Here is a 20,293-nt window from a genome sequence, read left to right as displayed (position 1 = left end):
CAGCATGGCCAAGGATCAGAGATTGTGGGCAACATCTGGGGGACCACAGGTTCCCTATCTGTGATCTAATAAGTTCCCAAGGTGGCTAACAAAAACACAACAAAAACACATCTGAATATCTGGTATCTGAAGAAGTGTGCATGCACGCAAAAGCTCATACCAATGACAAACTTAGTTGGTCTCTAAGGTGCTACTGGAATGAATTTTTTAATTTTGTTTCAACAACACAAATACAGTATAAAAATGAGCCAAAACCGATTACTTACTTTGACAGAAAGGGTAATGGAAATAGCCTACAGCACAGCTATCACAGGCAATTCCCTGAAATCCTTCACGGCATCGGCACTGTCCTGTTCGTCTGTCACATTCACTGTCACCTGATGCACCTGAGCCATGGCACTGGCAAGCTAGGGACATTTTTAAAAAGTTAATAGTCTTTAAATTCAAATGTATTTGGATGGGGGGGCAGGAATTAAAATTGCATTGCATTTGATTTTGGCATCCACCAGCAGAATCGTAGAACTTACGTTGACAACGTGGCCCAAAAAATCCTGGCTTGCAGCCTCCTAATGCAGAAAGACAGAATGACGCCATGGAATTAACAGAACAAGCAAAGGAAACCCTCAAATGTAGCAAATCTATTAGTTGCTAAAGAACATTATTAAAGGATAAGCCCTGCCTTGCTGAAATCCAGCTGCAGGAACTGAGGCCAAGGAAGCTCTAAGTAAAAGATTTTCAATGCTAAGAAACAGACAGGTCTTGTGATGGATGAATTCCTGACCAGAAGAAGTCAACTTCCTTTGCAGGCGGACATACACACACGTATTAAACCTATCCTTCTTTTCTTTTTTAAAAAGTAGTATTTATTAAGCTTTTAAAACAAGCACGTACAGTTCCAAATGTTGGTGTTGTTAAAATGTTAGAAGCTATGCACAGTGTTGTTTATTCTGATTGGTAGTGGCTCTCCAGCATATCAGGCAGAGATCTTTCACATCACCCTGCTATCTGACTCTCTTTTTTTTAATGGAAATGCCAGGGATTGAACCTGGGACTTTCTGCATGCAAAACATGGGTTCCTTCCCTCAATGGAGAATGAAGTGAATCATTGTGATGCACTGTCTGCCTATGGTCATGTCCACACCATACATTTAAAGCACTCTTATACAATTTTGACAGCCATGGTTTTCTCCAATGAAATCTGGGGACTGGAGTTTGTTAAGGGTCCTGGGAATTGTAGCTCTCTGTGGGATCCTCTAACAACCGTCAACTAGGATTCTTTGGAGGAATCCTTTTAACACATGAATTTCTACTCAAAGTAAGCCCCACTGGGTTTAAGTGACAAGGCCCCACTGACCTCAAGGCCTCAATCCTGTCCATACTTACTTGGGATTATACTCCTGAGTAAGTATGCATAAGATTGAGGCGTTGGAGCCTCTTTCTCTCATCCCAGCACAGAAGTAAAGCAAGCTGCCAGAGGATGGACAGAGCAATCAGTCCCTCTCTGGGCAGTGTGCGGTGTGGAAAAGAAGAATGAAGGAAAGAGAAAGGAGAAAAGTGAGATGGCAGTAAGAGAGAAAAAGGACACCAACCAAAGGAGGAAGGCACAGATTTTAATCCAAAAATGAAGCACATTCATACTAACCATTTCTGAACACCCACATACAAACTAGCCTCAGAAAGAAAAACTCATGTGCTACATGTACTTGAGTAAACCCACCCTCAGATTAACCATATTTATCGGGATTGTGCCTATGATGGATACAGGGTCATTAAATTATAAAAATGCAAACACAACAGAAAAAGATCACTTGCCAGCTATATGACCAGCTGAAGGGTCTTCTGGGCTTGGAGTAACAGGATAAACAGGATTCCCTTTCAAGAGGGGAGGAAAAGAAGACGACTTTCAGAAAATACCTAGTACATTTTACTTACTTACTATGGTACATTTATACATCGCTTTTCTACCCAAAGCACTCAATGTGCTTCACAGTTTAAAACAATTACTTACGATTTCATAAATATGATACAATGGCTCAGGATCGCATTATCTCAAGGACCACCTGTCCCCATATGAACTGACCCAGACCCTGTGATCATCATAAAGCCCTTCTTTGTGGGCCTCTTCCAGAAGAGGTCTGGAGGATGGCAACATGAGAGTGGGCCTTTTCTGCAGTGGCTCCCCATTTGTGGAATGCTCTCCCCAGGGACATTCAGCTGACACCTTCATTGTGCATCTTTAGGTGCCAGGGAAAAACTTCCCTCTTCAACCAGGCCTTTGGCTGATTAACATTCTACGACCTTTTAAATGTGTTTGGGGTGATGGTTATGGGTTTGTTTTGTCCTTGCCCTTATTATGAATTTTGTGCTGTGAACCACCCTGTGACTTTTGGGTAAAGGGCAGTATTCAAATTTAATACAATAAAAATAAAATGAAACATGACAATTACTTGAGACAATTCCGGAAGACATGAGGGGCGGGGGATGTGAGTTGGTGCAGCCTGGCTGGCAGAGAGCATCTCACTGTGTCTCACCCCTTCCTCTAATGTAAAGTAGGAAGCTGGCTGGCTCAGAACCAGACCACTTGTTCATAGCTCACAATTGTCTACACTCTCCAGTCTCTCTCCAGGGTGACAGATAGGAGACATTCCCAGTCCTATCTGAAGATGCCAACAACTGAACCTGGGACCTTATGCATGTAAAGCAGATAACTCTGTCATTGAGCTATAGCCCTTCCCAGATATTACATGCATGGAGCTGCATAGACTTGTTGGGATTAGGAAGGTGGGGCAATGGATGAAAACAAAATCTTTTGCTTCTTACCTTCCCTTTTTCTTTTGACTAACTCGGGCTCCTCACTTGTCAACATTCTTTGTCATTCTTCCTCCTCCCAAATCCCCCTCCTGACACATCATCATTACCTCTCTTCTCCCCACCCTCCAGTACCTCCCTTGGCCTTATGTTCTCCCTTACCCAAATCTTCTTCTTCCCCTTCCCTCACGCAAAAACATTCCTCTGTCTTACATCCCCTACCCTTGCTCAGATCAGCACTCTGTCCTGGCCCTCCCCATCCGAAGAAGAACTTGAGCTCACAACTCTGGTTCTGCCAAAGGCTTTCGTTTTCAGATTAGATCAATGCATGAGGTGTATTACAGGTCACAGGAATCTGCAGGTACATGGGAGGTTAAATATAGGGCTAAGGCATTGATGCAACAAGCAACATGCCTTTAGTGGCAAGCAGCAGCTGGAGTCCTGAGACTTGGCAAGCAAGTAGGCACTACTTGAGGTGCGCTGGCCTTGTTCCAAGGTGACAGAGGCAGCTAACATGGCATCACTTGCCAGCTATATGACCAGCTGAAAGGTCTTCTGGGCTTGGAGTAACAGGATAAACAGGATACCCTTTCAAGAGGGGTGGAAAAGAAGGGGGTGGAGTCTTGAGTAACAGGAGGAACCACCAAAGGTGGTTCCTAAACAGGACTAGACATCTATTGGGGGAGAAGAGTGGAAGGCTCCTCCATCCATCTACTTGGGCCCTCCCCAGTGTCCCCCAAGATGCTGTGTCCCTCCTTGAAATTCAGACACATTTTGTGCCCCAGAATTAATGATGACCACGAGGACCCTCCCTCAGGTCTTCTAGTGCCCATTCTTCAAGCCCCTCCAACTCTTCCTCCAGGTCTGACCACTCCCTCCATGACACCCCTAAGGGACTCATGACACCCTCTTTTGCCCACATCTCTCCCTGGCTCACCTTCTATTTCCACCAACCCCTTGCTCTTCTTCACCCAGTTCTCTTCTTCTCCACTCTTTATTTCACCCCAATCCACCCTGTCCTTCGTCCCTCCTCCTCACCTTCCTCTGTTACAGAGTACTGAGTGAAATGATGGATTTAAAAAATATTCAAGGGATTTCCCATGTGCTGGTAGACCTTTGGAATGATTCAGTGGTCACCTGCTTCCTTTCCTCTAACTATTTTCTGCATTTTTTTGCAAACTGCCCTCCCCCCGCCATGTTTAGCATAGCTGCCAAGTGCCCTGCTTTCTCCGGGAAAACCCCGATTTTACTTACCTTTTCCCGGTGGTCCCCCGTATCACTTCGTCTCCCGTTTTTCTCCGTTATTTTCTCCTGCCGGCGGCCATTTTTTTCTTTCCTATTTGCCCTTCTATGGGCACCAAACATGGCCGCCGCCGGCTTCAAAAGTCGCATCTACGCATGTCCGGAAGTGCATAGACGCGACTTCCAGTGTCGGCGATGGCCATTTTTGCTGCCCATAGATGGGCGGAGCGACACCAGAAGTTGCATCGACGCACTTCCTGACATGCGTACAAGCAACTTTCAAAGCCAGCGGCGGCCATTTTTGGTGCCCATAGAAGGGCAAAGCGACACCGGAAGTTACATCGACACAACTTCCGGTGTCACACGGCTGCCGGTCCCGGATTCTGCAGTCCGGGACTTGGAAGTTAAGATGTTTAGGTATGTAGACATCTTGAAAGAGAATTCAATATACCATGGACTTTGACACCAGACTAAGATGTATATTTTTAGGACCCATCCTTTTTTCTGATTGCAAGTTGTTTTCAACTGTTTTTAATGTTGTGTTTTAAATTGTTGTACGCTGCCCTGTGACCTTGGGGTTAATCGCACATCATCATCATTATCATCTCAATATTTTCTAATGGCTGTGTTCTATAAGTAACGGTAGCCTGAAACACAACTGGAATATTATGGAGTATTGGAATGGAAACAAAGAAAACAGGGTTGGGGAGGGGCAGAAACACTCAGCCAGAGAAAACATGTTTAAAAATAGAAGTTGCAGATGTCTGCTTCCCAACCCATGAGCCAACCAGTCACAGAGATATATAACCACATATTTTGTTAGTAGAATTCAGCTTTATCTCACATTTATGAAGGCTGCTTCCATCCATGCTACATTGCAAAAAACAGAATATTTATTTTCTGTCTTCTTCTTTTTTGCAGTATAACTTTTACTTACTGGTGACTTTGGGGGGGATGTGATTGGAACATATGCATGTGTAGGGGGGATATTTAATGAGATAGGACAAAAATGCAGAGCTGTATGTTGATATATGGATACTCACCATAGCAGAAGGGGAAGCTATGGTATCCTTCAGCGCACCGGTCACAGGTCTCACCCTGGTAATTCAACTTGCAGTAACAGCGACCAGATCCTTCCTCACAGCCATCAGAATGTTCTGAGTTACAGCTGCAGGCTGTATATAAAACAATATCAGTCCCAAATCTTTCTTCAGCTTGAATTTATTTACTACCTATTAAAATTACAGGAATGTCCACTGCACTTGGACTTGCTTCCTGGTATAGATAGCACTGTTGCAATAATCCTTTCCATCTTTAAAGTGCTTTGAGAACTTTACCTCTTCAATCAACACAGTATGATGCTTACCTGTCAACAACAGCTTAGGTTGATTTTTCTTGATATATGTCCCTCTTAGGCTCATGTAGGGGACAGTGAAGAGGCTGCCTGCCTGTCAAATTGCTTTCTAGTATCCCAATTAACATCCTGGGTCCCAGTTTCTAAGCATTATTATTGCTTTTATTTATTTAGAAAGTTATGCCCCACCTTCAATGTTACTGCTTCTGTTGCAACTTACAGCAAAATGTTTTTAAAAATTGAAGTAAAGCACGACTAAAGAGATGGTTAAAATGGCAAAGAAATAGCACCAGAGTTAAAGCCAATCTGAGCAGTATTTTAAGGGGCCTGACTAAATAAAAATATATTTGCTCGGTGCCAAAAAGGGTAAGCGATTTGGTGCCTGGTGGGCCTTCCTGAGAAAGCTTGTCTCTCTGGTCTGACACCCCCCTGACCCCCAAAGATGGGAAAACCCAAAGAAGGAGCCCCGAAGACTATCTGAGCATATGGCTGAGTTCATGTAAGGGTAGGCAGTCCTTCCTGTACCCAGGTCCCAAGGGCCTTAAAAATAAGTGCACCAGCCCTTTGAATTGCCCTAAGGAAGGAACAGCAGCGGGTTGTCCCATAAAATGGCTTAAAAATACTTAATACAGTAACTGAAGAGATGTATTCCGTTCAGCAGCCTCCAACTCAACAGTTCCTATGTCTCAACCCTGACATATATTGACAAATTTCCTAACTGCAGTATTCGGAGCCAAGTGAAGTTTCTCAGAGGGTTTCAGGGGCTACTCCACGTACAACGTATTTCAGAAAGTTTGACTGGGACGTTCTTTGAGCATGGCAAACATGCCAGGAGCAGCCACAGCTGGTGCATCAGCATTGCCTCTTTTAGTCTCACATCAAAAATACAATAACATGGCATGGGCAAAACCTATCTGGGCATTTCTCAAGCACATACAGTGGTATATGGTTCCTGTACCTTTAAGGTTTGCATGGCAGGGAGAAGCTGTTCTTGCAAACTGAACTTCTGAACTATGCTTAGAATCTGTGAAACTCTAGGGCAGTTGGAACGCACTGCCCCTGGGTGGAAATTAGTAGGAAAAAAACAAGAGGGAAAGTACGTACGTATACATCCATGCGTTGCTGTCACTGGAACACCATAAGGACGGTAGAAGCCCTTCAAGCATTTCTCACAGTTTACACCGGCTGTGTTGTGCTATGCAGGATAAAATAAGGGGGAAAGGTGACACACAAAAAAGAACAGCTAAGCAAGGACAGAACTGGATGCGGATGTTTTAAAATATTTTACTATGTGCCAAGGAAGAAGGTTAATGTGGTAGAAATGCAGAGCATTCTGGGTTTCTTTGGGGGGGGGGGTTCTTTTGCATGTTGTCAGAAGCTAAGGAGTTAGAACCCACAGCTCTGGGTACAGTTACCATATGTGATGACCCTGAAGTAGCTAGGCCACTCAAGCTGTCTCTTGGCTTATTCCCTGGTTTGACTTCCCGACTCAAACTCCTAGTCTAACTCCCAAGTTAACCCCCTTCTCTTGGACTCATCCCTCCAACTTGACAGCTTCTGTGGCTCAACCCTGGCATGTACAGTCGTACCTTGGTTTTCAAACGCCCCAGAAGTCGAATGTTTTGGCTCCCAAACGATCGAAAACTGGAAGTGATCATTCCAGTTTTTGAACGTTCTTTGGAACCCGAACATCTGACGCTACTTCCGCTGTGTCCAATTGGCTGCAGGAGCTTCCTGCAGCCAATTGGAAGCCGCGGCTTGGTTCCCAAACGTTTTGGAAGTCAAACAGACTTCCAGAACAGATTCCGTTCAACTTCCGAGGTACCACTGTATTGACAAATGCCCTATATGATCAACATCTAGTGAAATTAATGCAATCTTATATGAAAGACTGACTTGAATATATGAAATGGCTGCCTTGACCAGTAAATGACTTTTTAAAAAATACAGTGGTACCTTGGTTTACTAACTTAATTTGTTCCAGAAGTCTGTTCTTAAACCAAAGCATTCTTAAAACGAGGCACGCTTTCCCTCCTGAGGCCTCCCGCCGTCAGTACCCTTCCACCGTTCGTCTTCCGAGGCAAAGTTCACTAACTGGCACACCTACTTCTGGTTTTGCGGAGTTCGTTCACCGAATAGTTCGTTAACAGGGCTGTTCGTAGACCAAGGTACCACTGTATAAGAGAACATTCACTCTGGCTCTCCTTTCTTTAATTTACATCAGAAGGGCACGCCATTAACAAAGTTATCTGATTTGCATATGTTGCAACACACAGAGAGAGAGTTCATTTCAAATGCAACTGGATGAAATGTGTTTTTTAAAAATGGAAAATGTAACACCAACTTATTTGGATAGCAGAGTTATTTAAAACTTTGTGATCATGAAAGATCTACGGCAAGGGATGGCATCTGTGTAACAGTAACTCATACATAATATCATTATTTTGCACACACACAAAAAGCAGATTCTGTACACCATGCCCCAGTTTTCTTCAGCTGGTAATTTATGCAAAACTTTATAATTGTGTTTCTATGATACAAATTGCAAAAGGGTAAGCCCAGTACCTATGCCTCTTTTAGGATGGAAAAATTATAATTAGATTTCATGGCTAAGCAATTTCATGCAGCTTAATTTCCACAAAATCAAATTATGGACAATCAACATCAGTTGCAACAGACAGCGTTTTGGGTTTTTTTAAGATACCAATCATTTTCCTCGCTTTGATGATGTTCAGAAAAGATGCTTAGCTAACATATTCTTTCATGGGCAAAAGTTCAAAGAGGAAACGACACAGAAATGTCAAATTGGAAACAAAGAGTTTCCCTCTTTCCCGTACAAAATATTTTTTCTTTGATTTACATCCAGCTACATGTAAAACAAATACTGCTTTCAGTTTTAGCATGGTGGTTGCACTGGATGTTTCCTATGACCCCAGGTCTCAAGTGGAAGGCTAGCTGTCCTCTGAAGCAGTTGCTAGGGAAGAATGGGTTCTGCATCAATTCTCCACTGCCCACCCAGTTTTGAACATGGCTTCACTTCTTCAGTTACCCAAGCAATGGCCTGCTTCCCCCCCCCCCTCTTTAAGTGATCAGAACTAGTATGACTGCATTGACTGATGAGATACATGGGATACATTTGTAGTTTCCCAACGCAGGCTTGGTGATCCTAGAGATCACCAAGACTTCATTAGCAACCGAGTAGCCATGCTGCCTGTGATGATCCTCCAATCAGCACCCTAAACATGTGGATGAGGGATGACCAGCACTGATTCGATGTGTTTTTCCACTGATAAACAGTGTCCAAAGTATTTGATTTACGGTAAATGGCAAAAGTCATCCTGCAATTAGTCTGGAGAAATGTCTCAAAATATCTCTCTTGCGTCATTTCACCTTCATTACTCACATCTCTTTAAAAAACATATGCATGTATTATTTCAAGCATGTATTGTTTCAATCCGAGGTTTTGGGATGAATAAGATGAAGTATCCTATACTTGGTACAACACTTTTCCTTTAAGTGGTGTACCAAGTACAAGGTACTTCATCTTGGTCATCTCAAAAGTCTTGTTCCCATGATTTAAATTGCTGTTGGCTGTGCCTATTCAGAAGCTTAAAAAATAAAGTTCACAACACAATCTCTCTCTCTCTCTCTCTCTCTCTCACACACACACACACACACACACAGACGGAAGTCCCACTCAATTCAAGGAGGCTTGTTCCCAGATGAGTGGACATTGGATTGCAGCCTTATATGACTTTCTCATACTCATTTACGTGGTAAAAGGAATCAGCCCCAATTAACTCAGTGGGACTTCTGTAGAAACATGTTTAGAATTGCACTGTCAATCTTTCATTACTGAAGTTTACATATCAAGCGTCCAGAGATTTGGGCTATCTCCTATTTTGGAACATTTTTAGAAAAGATTGTGATGGGTGTGTTAAGAAAATGTATTACATGGTTTCAAGACAGAGAGGAATGAAATAAACACTTTAATAAGGGGAGTTTTACCTGACAGTTGATGCAGACCCCTCCACCTTGATACTGTTCATAAAGATTTAAGCTCTCTCTACGTCGCTCAACTTCAGGATCATAATAGCAGTCCATGGCATGTCCATGGCAGTTGCAGGCTGAGAGAGACGATAGATTTCATTATAAGGCAAATGAGCAATGGAACACAGAAAAGAAAAAAAGCGTCTCTGATTCCCATATATCATGCAATGACTTTTTCCATCAGAAACAGGAAGGTCATCACAGTCTGTTCAGTCCAGCACTGTTCAGGCTGAGAATTGTCATTCTGGGGGGACATACAGAGGCCATTGTAAGACTGAAAAAGCTGCAAATTCACAGGGTATTTCTTAGCAATACTTTCCAAGCACACAAATGGGGCCAAAATTGCTTCTGAAGAAGCAAGGACTATCTCAAACAATTTTTTGCCCGATATCTGGGATTCACATTGCTCCAAGTCAGAGCAGATGGGTAGAAGGGCAGGGAGTCAATCGCTTCAGCATCCAAGCATGACCTGGAGGTACAAACCTGCATGGTTGCACTGGAGCTCTTAACAATATAGGATGATGTCATATTATTTACTTATTCACAGCCTATCTGTTGCATAAAAGATATTTGTCTTCCATACTACTCATGTACTGTTTGGTCTGACATGCCTAGTTTATTTCAAAAGTTTTTGCAATGTTTGTCATTTTCAAGCTTCACAATATAGGCCACTTGGCCTGAAATGTTTGTACACTGATTTTCATCAGTCTTTTGTTCTATGCCACATCCATGGCACGTGTCCACAGTTGAGGGCTCCCAATTTGGCTCTTCAACTCAGTTGCAAAACATGTTCCAATTTGCATCCAGAAAGCAGCTTTGCCAGTCCTTAGCTTGTGATGTGGTTCCCAAGCACCCAACAGCCAGCTGGCTGTCAAGCACTTTGGAAGTGTTGTGAAAGGGAAAGTGGATGAGACAATTTACTTGCCAGTCATTTGATGTCAGAATGGCATAAGGTGATTGACAGGTTGGCTATCTTGCCCACCTGTCAAAGTTGGTCCACAGGGGTGGAGACAGATAATAATCTGACTTGGCCTGAAAGGGCCCTTCTTTAAATGACTAGACTGAATTATTTCAGCATGTGAGGCAATAATACAGAGGGAAATTATATTATGTATATTCAAAGCACCTTTCCCTCCCCACTAAATAATCACATTCAGACACTAAACTTACGTTCACAAGCGTTTGTACTGCTGGTTGTTGCAGGTTGCCATTGTTTCTGGTTATATCCAGGGCAGCAATGACTGCAGGTTTCTCCACAAGTGTTATGCTGACATTTACATTGGTACCTGGGTAGATAATTAATTGTCATTTGATTTATCCCCCCCTTTCAATGATTCTCTCTCTCTCTTTTTTCACACTCTAACGTGATGTGTGCCCAAACCTAACTCACAGAATGCATCAGTAGTCTCTTCAAAATTAAACTTGAATCCTTTATAACAGCCATGGGGTTGAAGTATTATAATTATTATTAAATTTCCAAATTGCCTTATATGAAGACATCTCAAGATGATTAACAATGTAAAACAATACCAAAAAAAACAATGCATTACCATACATTTAAAGCACTGTTACAACACTTTAACAGTCATTCCCAAAGAATCCTGGGGAATGTAGTTTGTTAAGGGTTAAGAGAGTTGCCATTCCCAAAATGGTTCAATCCCTCTTCTCAAGGAACTCTGAGAACCGTAGCTCTCTGAGGGAACTGGGATATCCTAATAACCCATTTTCTGACACTGGGATTAATTTCTACCTTAGAAACAGTAAAGTGCTAAAGATGCCTTATATAAATTCTGAAGTTATAGAAGAAAAACCTGAAAAACAATGCCATCATTATACAGCTACAAAGCAGCCATTTTGAAAGCACAATGGTTTTGGTCGTACTGTTGTATCCTTACCTGTATGAATTTATGTCCCTTTCGGCATCACAGATATCTGCATGTCCATTACAAACACACTGTCCACCGACACTGATGTCTTTTATGCTGTAGTAATACTAAACAGAAACAAGATTTGCAGATAAGTAGCTGGCGGAGCTTATCCTCAGGGTGTTCTCTCAAATATTATGAATTCTAGACCCCAGATGTTATAAACTTGCTAGTGAAATATATATATGACCACCAATAATTCCCCCTACCATGAATTCCAGACCTTGATAAACTTCTCCGCTAAAATTTGTATTTTAAACATATTTTGGTTATTTATTGATTGATATGGGCTGAGGGGCAGAAGATAAAAAAGGGAATTGAAAAACAGAATGGGCAGCTCTAGAACAGAAAGTTATAACCATGGTTGAAGAGCTAAGGGAGAGCTAAGAGGATTGGGAGAGCCCTGCTTGATCAGACCAAAGGCCCATCTCGTCAAGCACTCTGTTCTTCCATAGGAAACCCACCAGCAAAACCTTAGCGCAACAGTACTCTAGAAGCAGATGCAGTAATAGAAGTATACAGCCATGAGTTGAAGTAGCTGGTTCAAACCTTTCTGATTACCCACAAATCCATTGGCTGTCTTTAGGCAAACAACTATGTTTCAACACTTCATCTTTACATTCTTATCTTTTTAAAGGGATTAAAGGATGATTAGATTAGCATATGACTAAACCAGATTAGGGTAGCTGAAGGGTCTCAAACCCTTGGTGAGTTTGGGGCTTCCCCTGCATATGAAGACAGGCTCTGGCAGACTGAGTGGATAAGACCAATACTGAGTCCAACAGTCAAGAAGGTGGTTTCTACATGTGCTGTAGAGGGAAGTGAGGGGCTGGTGGAGCTCATTAACCTGGGAAGGTAGCACCTCTAGGAAAATGCTGGTCCTAAACCTCCTCTGCCTTGCAGGATATCTTCAGGAGAAGAAAATGAGTAAACTCTACACAAATCTGGAGTGGAGTCCCTAAGATGGTTGGATGGCACCTTGTATGCCTCTTTCCAGCAACTCTTGCAGCCAAGCTGGTACCATATTGCTCTGCTTTCCTTTGGACCACATCAACGAAGCCAATAGGGGGAGTCCTGTAATTTGGGCTTGGTAATGCAGTGGTTTGACCTCAACCCCCCCCCCCCCGAGGTGCCCTCCATTGTCTCTCCAGACAGACAGATACCAACAATTCTTTGAGCACTTAGGAAAAGGTGCAACACATACAGTACTTATATTTCACCATGCGTAGCCATACAGTGGTTTCTGAGGCTTCATACAGCACCTATGCAATAACAAGTCTTTCTCTATAATGTCAAAAGGGTACAGAGCTATGCAGATCAAAGCCGAAGATCTCAGAATTATGTTAAGTCCCATGCTCCATGGTTTCAATTTGGTCAACCATCTATTGACTTAAACAGCAGAAATCCAAGACACAGAGTAAGCATTACAGCAATATCAAGTACAGTGGGAATACAAAAAAGATAATTTCCACTCACTATTCATGTCACTGACCAGGGGCCCAAAATAATGTATAGTTGTCTCAGAAACCCAAAATTGTTAGTCATTCTCCAGAACTGTTTAGTCATTAGCCTTATTCAGTGAATGTCTGTTCCAATATAACAATGCAGGGATTGGGATTAAGATTAAGGCTGCAGTATATATGGTAGGAACTTACTTATCTTGCAGTGCTCAGTTGATTCTTACTTCTGAGTAGACATTAACAGGATTGCACTGCACGGCTGCAATTGTGCATATGCTTATGTGGAAGTAAGTCCTATAGTACACAGTGGATTTATTTCTGAATAAATATGCATAGGATTGGGCTTCTAGTCATTTGCAAGCACTACTAATCCATATGGTGTCCAGAGAGCTTAACAGTATGTTATCTGAGCACCACTCCCTGCCACCAGCCCTTGTATGGCAGATAAAGCCATACTCACTCAGTCAATAGTTATAATAACTTCTGTGTACATTTAAGAAAGAGAGAGGAAGATTCTCCACCCTACCTGAGCGGTACTGATGTACAGTGGAAGGAAGAAGGCCAATAAAGAAATCAAGTTTGCTACCTTATCCTCAGTGACCAGGAAAGGCAAAAGGTTGCATCTGCAGGGGAATTATTTTATCTTACAAATTCTGCTTCACATATGTGTAATGATTAAAAGCCTACTCCATGTTTTCCTAGCAGTCCTAGCACATGAGAATCTGGAGTAATTCAAAACCAGGCTTTATTTAGGAGTCACGCTCTTTTTCTCTGGTAACTATAAAAGATTCTAGTAGAACTCTGTGAAACTACCTGCTTGATAGAAGGTCATAGTGATAAAATCATAGTCCGCTTAGACCACTTTTCTGCATCTTCCTGGATCCAAATTTCCTGAAGAAATTTACAATATGCATCTCACTTTTTCCAGAAATCCTTAAATATGAATGCAGCTGGCGTAAAGTGTGGCTTTAGACCCAAGGTAGCCAACAGGGTACGATATTGCTGAATAATAACTCCCTTCAGTACCAACCAGTATGGCCATGGCCAGGGATGATGCTAGTTGCAATCCAGCAACATCTAAAGGGCACCACATAAGTAGGAAGGTGCCTTATGTAGAGTTAGTCCATTGGTCATTCTTGTTTTTAAGCAGAGTTTGAATGACCATCTGTCATGGTTGCTTTAATTGAGATTCCTGCATTGCAGGGGGTTGGACCAGGTGACCCTTGAGGTCCCTTCCAACTCTACAATCCTATGATTCCTCCCTGTCAAAAGATAACATTTACTCACTCTGCGCGTCACTGTAGGATCCCGTTGAGCTTTAGATATCAAGTGCCCAAGCAAGGTATTGGTTCTGAGGAAATGTAAACGGATATTTGTTGCTTTAGTAAATTCTCTAAGTATAGGAGAATGGGTGAAGTTATTTGCTCCTGGACGACCGTTTACCAAGGATATCACAATCTAATATGAGAGAGAGAGATCAGTTTTAAAACATGTACAAATTAATAGAAAGCAACTTATAAATATCTAGGACATGAATAAGCAAACTGCCCCCCTGGTCCATTATTGAAAACATTATTTGAAGGGGGTGGGCATTGTTTCAAAAGGTGAATAGATTCCAATGAAATGTTGTTAGAATTAGTATAATGCGACCCACTACAAGCATAGCTAAATGCAAACCTGGACATAGGCAATTGGTGGCCACATAATATAGCCACAGACTAGGGGAGTGGGAAAGGAATTGCAATAGGCTTCATTGTAGAAACACTCAAGTAACTTGCAGCACAAGCCTAGTCATATCCTCTCAGAAGTGAAATCAGTGGGGCTTACTAACAGTCAGGCCTGGAATGAGAAGGCGGAGAGGGGGCAGTAAAACACCATCCTGCTTTTATGATGATTTGGTGGCATGTTGCAACCCTGAGCTATCAACCATAATGCTTCAAATGAGCCCTCAACCCAATCTTCTTTAACAGATTTGGGGACAAGGGCTGTGGAGAGAAGGGAGAATCAATGAAAGTCATCTCTTCCCTTTCATCTAACAGAAGCCTCCAATGGATCAATGAGCCTTTAATCGGTGGAGCAACATAATAATAATGTATTTTACACCACCCTTCAATCATATTCCAATAAGAGTTTACAACAGCAAATAAAAGAAAAATGGGTCTTAAGCCATTAATTACACATGTACAGTGGTACCTCAGGTTACAAACACCTTGGGTTACAGACTCCGCTAACCTTGTAGTAGTACCTCGGGTTAAGAACTTTACCTTAGGATGAGAACAGAAATCGCGTGCCAGCAGCACGGCGGCAGCGGGAAGCCCCATTAGCTAAAGTGGTACCTCAGGTTAAGAACAGTTTCAGGTTAAGAACGGACCTCCGGAACGAATTAAGTTCATAACCAGAGGTATCACTGTATAAAAAACTAAGTACAGTGTTACCTTGGTACCCGAATGGGCTTGGCTCCCAAACAAATCGACTCCCGAACGCCACAAACCTGGAAGTAAGTGTTCCCATTTGCGAACGTTTTTCAGAAGCCGAACGTCCGACGCAGCTTCCAACTGAGTGCAGGAAGCTCCTGCAGCTAACCGGAAGGTGCGCTTTGGTTTTCAAATGGTTTCGGGAGTCGAACAGACTCCTGGAACGGATTAAGTTTGAGAACCAAGGTACCACTGTATTCTAAAGGCAACAATTGCCTAGGCTCTCAATCTATTAAGATAGCCAACTGTCACAGCTTCTCACAAAGGATAAATAACCTTGTCCCATTTGTGATATGAAGCCATCTCCAATATTAACTATCTAACTGAAAAAACCTTTATGTCCGGCAGATAGATTAAATGGTTGAACATTTAATATACTTTAAAGCACTTAGAATTATTGCAAATATCAATACTAGTTATTCGTACATCCCTAACAATCAGTTATGTAGTTAACAGATGTGTAAATATTGAAGGATTTGGCCAAAATGAATTATTATTTTTAGTTGTAGCACAAGGATCCATGACATAAGGGATTGCCGGCAGCAAATAAGCTTTTTAATTACTCTCTCTTTAGGACAGAAAGAAAATAGAAAATGTAGTTGTGGAATTTCCCCATAAGCCAGAGCAGGTTTTTCTAATGATTAAAGAAAACTCTTCAAAGCCCTTTTTAACAAGAGCTCATTGTAGAATAATAATCAGCTCAACTAACTCAGAACCCAGTTCTTGGAACTATACTATTTTAGGAGCCAACTGGAATCTTTATCCATGCCTGAAAGCACAGTAAGTCCTACCAATAGGGGGAAAGAGATTATCTGTATGAATGATTGCTAGCTAATTCAAGACCAAAGTGTCTGTTTGTAGTGTTATAGCCTACTACAAAATGACTTCTAGTTTTTAGAACAGAGTGGCCAGAAAGGAAAGGAAAAAGCACCAGTAACTAGGGCAGTTGTCAGTAGTGGCACTTGTGGTGGGCCAAGAGGTGGATATCTGGTGGGAGAAAGTCCTTGGAGAAAGTCCAATATGTCCTTGGAAGAGTGGAGTGTAATTCAAGAGTGCTCATCTTCAGATCAACCCATTCACCAATCTAACTTATATCAGAGTGCTGGAGTGGAACAGGGAGGTAGACAAGTGAAGTGAGTTTCAATGGTGGTTACAGACAGAAGAGAGAATGGCCACCGATCACTAAGAACCCATTTAATAGTACTGGTCTGCCTTATAGTTTTGTTATGGTACTATTACTGAAGTACATTTGAAGTACCTTCATGCAAAACTCTGTCTAAATGCCAAGTGTTATTATTGCTGTCCCATCATCGTCCCCCACTGCCCTGAACTTACCTCTCCATTTTCTAAAGGCACAATCCGAGAATATTCTGTAGTGCAAATGACATCATCATCTTTTCTAATACGGGCATTCACTTCCTTCCCAAAATGTTCCCAACAGCCTTGCTTAGAATCTAACAAAAATAAATAAATCACCGTATGCAATTCCTGACCTTCAGAACATTACTCCACCAGTTACATAGAAAATAACATAAACCGCCGAATCTAAAGTGGAGAGAATCCTGGTAACTCAGATCCTGCGCCTTGACTTCCCAAGACTCTTTACCGTTCTCACAAAGTTATGCCAGATAGTCCTGTGACACATTAAGTCTGAGTGTTTCAGTGAGTCTGAGAAAGGGACAAGGGAAGAGCAGGTCTTGCATGCCCCATTTAGCAGGAAAATATCACCTCTTTCCCAATACTGGGGTGTCTAATCCACCTCATTGGTTGTTTTTAAACCTTGAGACACAATGTGAATTAGGCACTGACAGAATCTGGTTTTAAGTTTGCCTTAAGTGAGCATTAAACTACAAACTTTCCCTCTCATCCTATATAGCATTCAGCATGCTTGCTAAAATCTAAGGTAAAGGTAAAGGGACCCCTGACCATTAGGTCCAGTCGTGACCGACTCTGGGGTTGCGCGCTCATCTCGCATTATTGGCCGAGGGAGCCAGCGTATAGCTTCCAGGTCATGTGGCCAGCATGACAAAGCCGCTTCTGGCAAACCAGAGCAGCACATGGAAACGCCGTTTACCTTCCCGCTGTAGCGGTTCCTATTTATCTACTTGCATTTTTGACGTGCTTTCGAACTGCTAGGTTGGCAGGAGCTGGGACCAAGCAACGGGAGCTCACCCCGTCACAGGGATTCGAACCGCCAACCTTCTGATCAGCAAGCCCTAGACTCTGTGGTTTAACCACAGCGCCACCTGGGTCCACCTGCTAAAATCTACTGATGTATAAAGTACATGTTTGGCTCAATAGGATTAACCACAGCTTCTAAAGCTTCGGCATAACAGGGGGCTGGGGCTTATTAAAAAAGAAAGTGAAAGATTTCCTTCTCCTTTACTCACTGGTGAAGGAAATGAGAGTGGGAAGTCTGCAGCCTGACGAATTAGCAAGTGATATTGAGGTAGCTAGAGGTTTTGGGGGTGGGTGGGGGCGGGGAGAGAGACTTGTTCATGAATTCCTTCAGGTACCACATATTCTTAGAAGTTAAATGCCCAGCAGGAAATAGTTGCTATTGTCAAAATAAAAATTTATAAGAGTTTTAATAAACTGGTACTCACAAGCAAAATATTGCCATGGCATGTAAGTTTTTCCGAAGTCTGTTGATCTTTCTAATACCCACAGATCTGGACGAGGAGAATTTGCAAATTTGATGAGGACATAGGCCACGTGAAAGAACTGGTAATAAAATAACATGTAGAGAAACATTATTAAAATATACTAAATTGTACAAAGAGAAAGGTAATCCTGTTATTTCTGCTAGAAAACGATAGGGCTGGTGAGGTTCTGCCTCCAGTGGAATGTCTGATATTAGTAACCAAACAATATAATGCCTATGCTCATGTTTGCTCTTCTATACCAGTGTTCTTTAACCTCGGGTCCCCAGCTGTTGTTGGACTACAACTCCCATCATCTCTGACCATTAATCAAGCTGGCTGGGGATGATGCGGGTTCAACACTGTTTTGGACCAATGTTGTTCAGTGCTCAACTAAATAGATGTTTCAAACACACTTTAAACAGCAGAGGTAATTAATTAACTGTAAGTTACTTTGGGTTGCCCTGGGCAACATAGTGACTGACAAATTTAAGGGTAAGGGAAATTCCATTGCCATGAAGCACCAAAAAATGATAACTACCACAATTTAATCATGAAGACAAAGTATAACTATGGTGCCAGAACCACAATGAATGCAACTTCACTGGAGCGGATCTAGAGTAAGCAATTTTTACATTATAGCCATAGGGTTCAGTCTTCCTAACTCTTCTGTCAGTGTTCATATTAGTGGTATTTTACTTGGAACAGTGTGTGGAGGCTTGGCCTATTAGTTTATTTAACATCAAAGAGAATATAGTAATTAACAAAGTTGAAGCCTACACTTGATGAAGAGGAGTCAGTAGGCCTGTCCCAGGCCTTTGAGCACTGATGTTTCTTGGTACCTACTTCCCAAATGAATAGAGCTGTATTCTGGCAAAGCGCCAACAAAGCAATTGTTAGCAACGGGACATAGTACAGTTCAAAGAGAGATAATAAAAGTGAATGACAGACAGAACATTCATTCTCACAGCTACTAAGAGCAATTTGTAGTTCAGGGTGGCCCAACTTTTCATACCAAGTGGGCCACAAGAGTACTTTGGCATGGAACCCCATGGGCCACACACTGCCTAGTTATATGAGGGGTGGGAGGACCTAGGCCTCACTTAGCTGGCTTTAGGAAGGCAGCCCAAGACCTGGGGGCATGTCAGATTTTGGCCTTGCTCCCCCCCCAATAATCATATGCAACAAGGCAGTGTGAGTGTGTGTGGCCTGTTGGTTCTGTGTCAAAGTACTCTTGTGGCCCATTTGGTATGAAAAATTGGGCCACCCTGGCCTAGGTAATGGACCATTATGGGAATAAAGGAAGTGGCTTAGCACTGGAGGGCTAATGGGTGCCCCCCCCCCTTCATCTGGCTGGTAGTTAGAAAGACAAAAGGCCAGAATTGAGAGTGATATGAGCTATAGAAGCTAGAAATAGAAAAGCAACCGGCTGAGAAGCCGGAGGGTCAAAGCGTTGTTTGACTTCTGTTTGAATCCAAGGCTGCGGATATGGGGGGGAGCAAGGCCCTCTTGGAGTGTTAATGCTATGAACCCCTCCATCATAGGCTCAGGTTGTATGTGAATATATATATGTGTGTGTGTGCAAGTAAGCCATATATCATAAAGACACAACAGTCTCTGCTGTACCTCATTCCGAAAGTAACACAAACCCAGGGTCAGTGCCTGGGACCCCTGGAATCTCACACAGCTCAGAGATTGAGGTAGAGTGCAACAATACTGTTCATGAAATATATACATATCTAGCATAGTAGCCAAAAAACTGAGCTATGAATAAGAGAGCTTCTGGTTAGAATCTCACTAAACGCCCTAGGCAAGCCATACTGTCCTTCCACCTCAGTTGTTGCATCTAAAAATGGAGGAAATACTGGTGTACCTTACAGGATTGTTGTAAGCATGACAGTTAAGGAATGGAAGTGAAGTTAAATAACTCTTCAGAGAGCTTTACAAATATGGTCATCACACAATTGGCATTAGTATTGCCTGATTATACCACACAGAAATGCATGTGTTCTCTATCTTCCTCATAAGATAGGCAGTTGGGAAATATGTATCTTTCTGCAAATTATTTTGGTTATATCATGGATTCAATCGATCCAAGTACAGACTACCTTAAGAATTTTTAACCAACTTACTTATGAATTATGTACAATGAGTCATTGTTATTATTAAATTCATACTGCTCTCTAATAGAAAGATGTTTGTAAGCATTGCCTGTGGCACTCAGACGATTGTGGCTTCGTATTTTTTTGTTCCAGTTGAGGTTCATCCAAAGGACTTTTGATACTGTGGTTAGTATTCATGTGCCACAGAGACGCAATATCTGAAAATATTATCTTAA

The 20,293-nt window shown here is 42.2% G+C and overlaps 1 protein-coding gene across 2 annotated transcripts in view; it reads right to left on the bottom strand.

The window, feature by feature from the left end:
- The window catches only part of LAMA3 (laminin subunit alpha 3), a 133,298-nt gene that overhangs the window by 99,305 nt on the left and 13,700 nt on the right, over positions 1-20,293 (bottom strand). For both annotated transcript variants that reach the window (XM_035125886.3, XM_088676289.1), the window contains exons 3-13: positions 17,920-18,037; positions 16,649-16,767; positions 14,127-14,297; positions 11,350-11,447; positions 10,625-10,740; positions 9,413-9,531; positions 6,509-6,599; positions 5,094-5,225; positions 1,813-1,872; positions 528-566; positions 267-407 (exon numbers count right to left, since the gene is read on the bottom strand). In XM_035125886.3, coding sequence (XP_034981777.3) covers positions 267-407; positions 528-566; positions 1,813-1,872; positions 5,094-5,225; positions 6,509-6,599; positions 9,413-9,531; positions 10,625-10,740; positions 11,350-11,447; positions 14,127-14,297; positions 16,649-16,767; positions 17,920-18,037 — 1,204 coding nt within the window. The remainder of the gene's footprint in view (positions 1-266; positions 408-527; positions 567-1,812; positions 1,873-5,093; positions 5,226-6,508; positions 6,600-9,412; positions 9,532-10,624; positions 10,741-11,349; positions 11,448-14,126; positions 14,298-16,648; positions 16,768-17,919; positions 18,038-20,293) is intronic.

This window comes from Zootoca vivipara, chromosome 8 (genome assembly GCF_965207765.1).
Source record: "Zootoca vivipara chromosome 8, rZooViv2.hap1.1, whole genome shotgun sequence".
Classification (NCBI taxonomy): Eukaryota; Metazoa; Chordata; class Lepidosauria; order Squamata; family Lacertidae; genus Zootoca; species Zootoca vivipara.
This window is presented reverse-complemented; position numbering and strand designations above follow the sequence as displayed.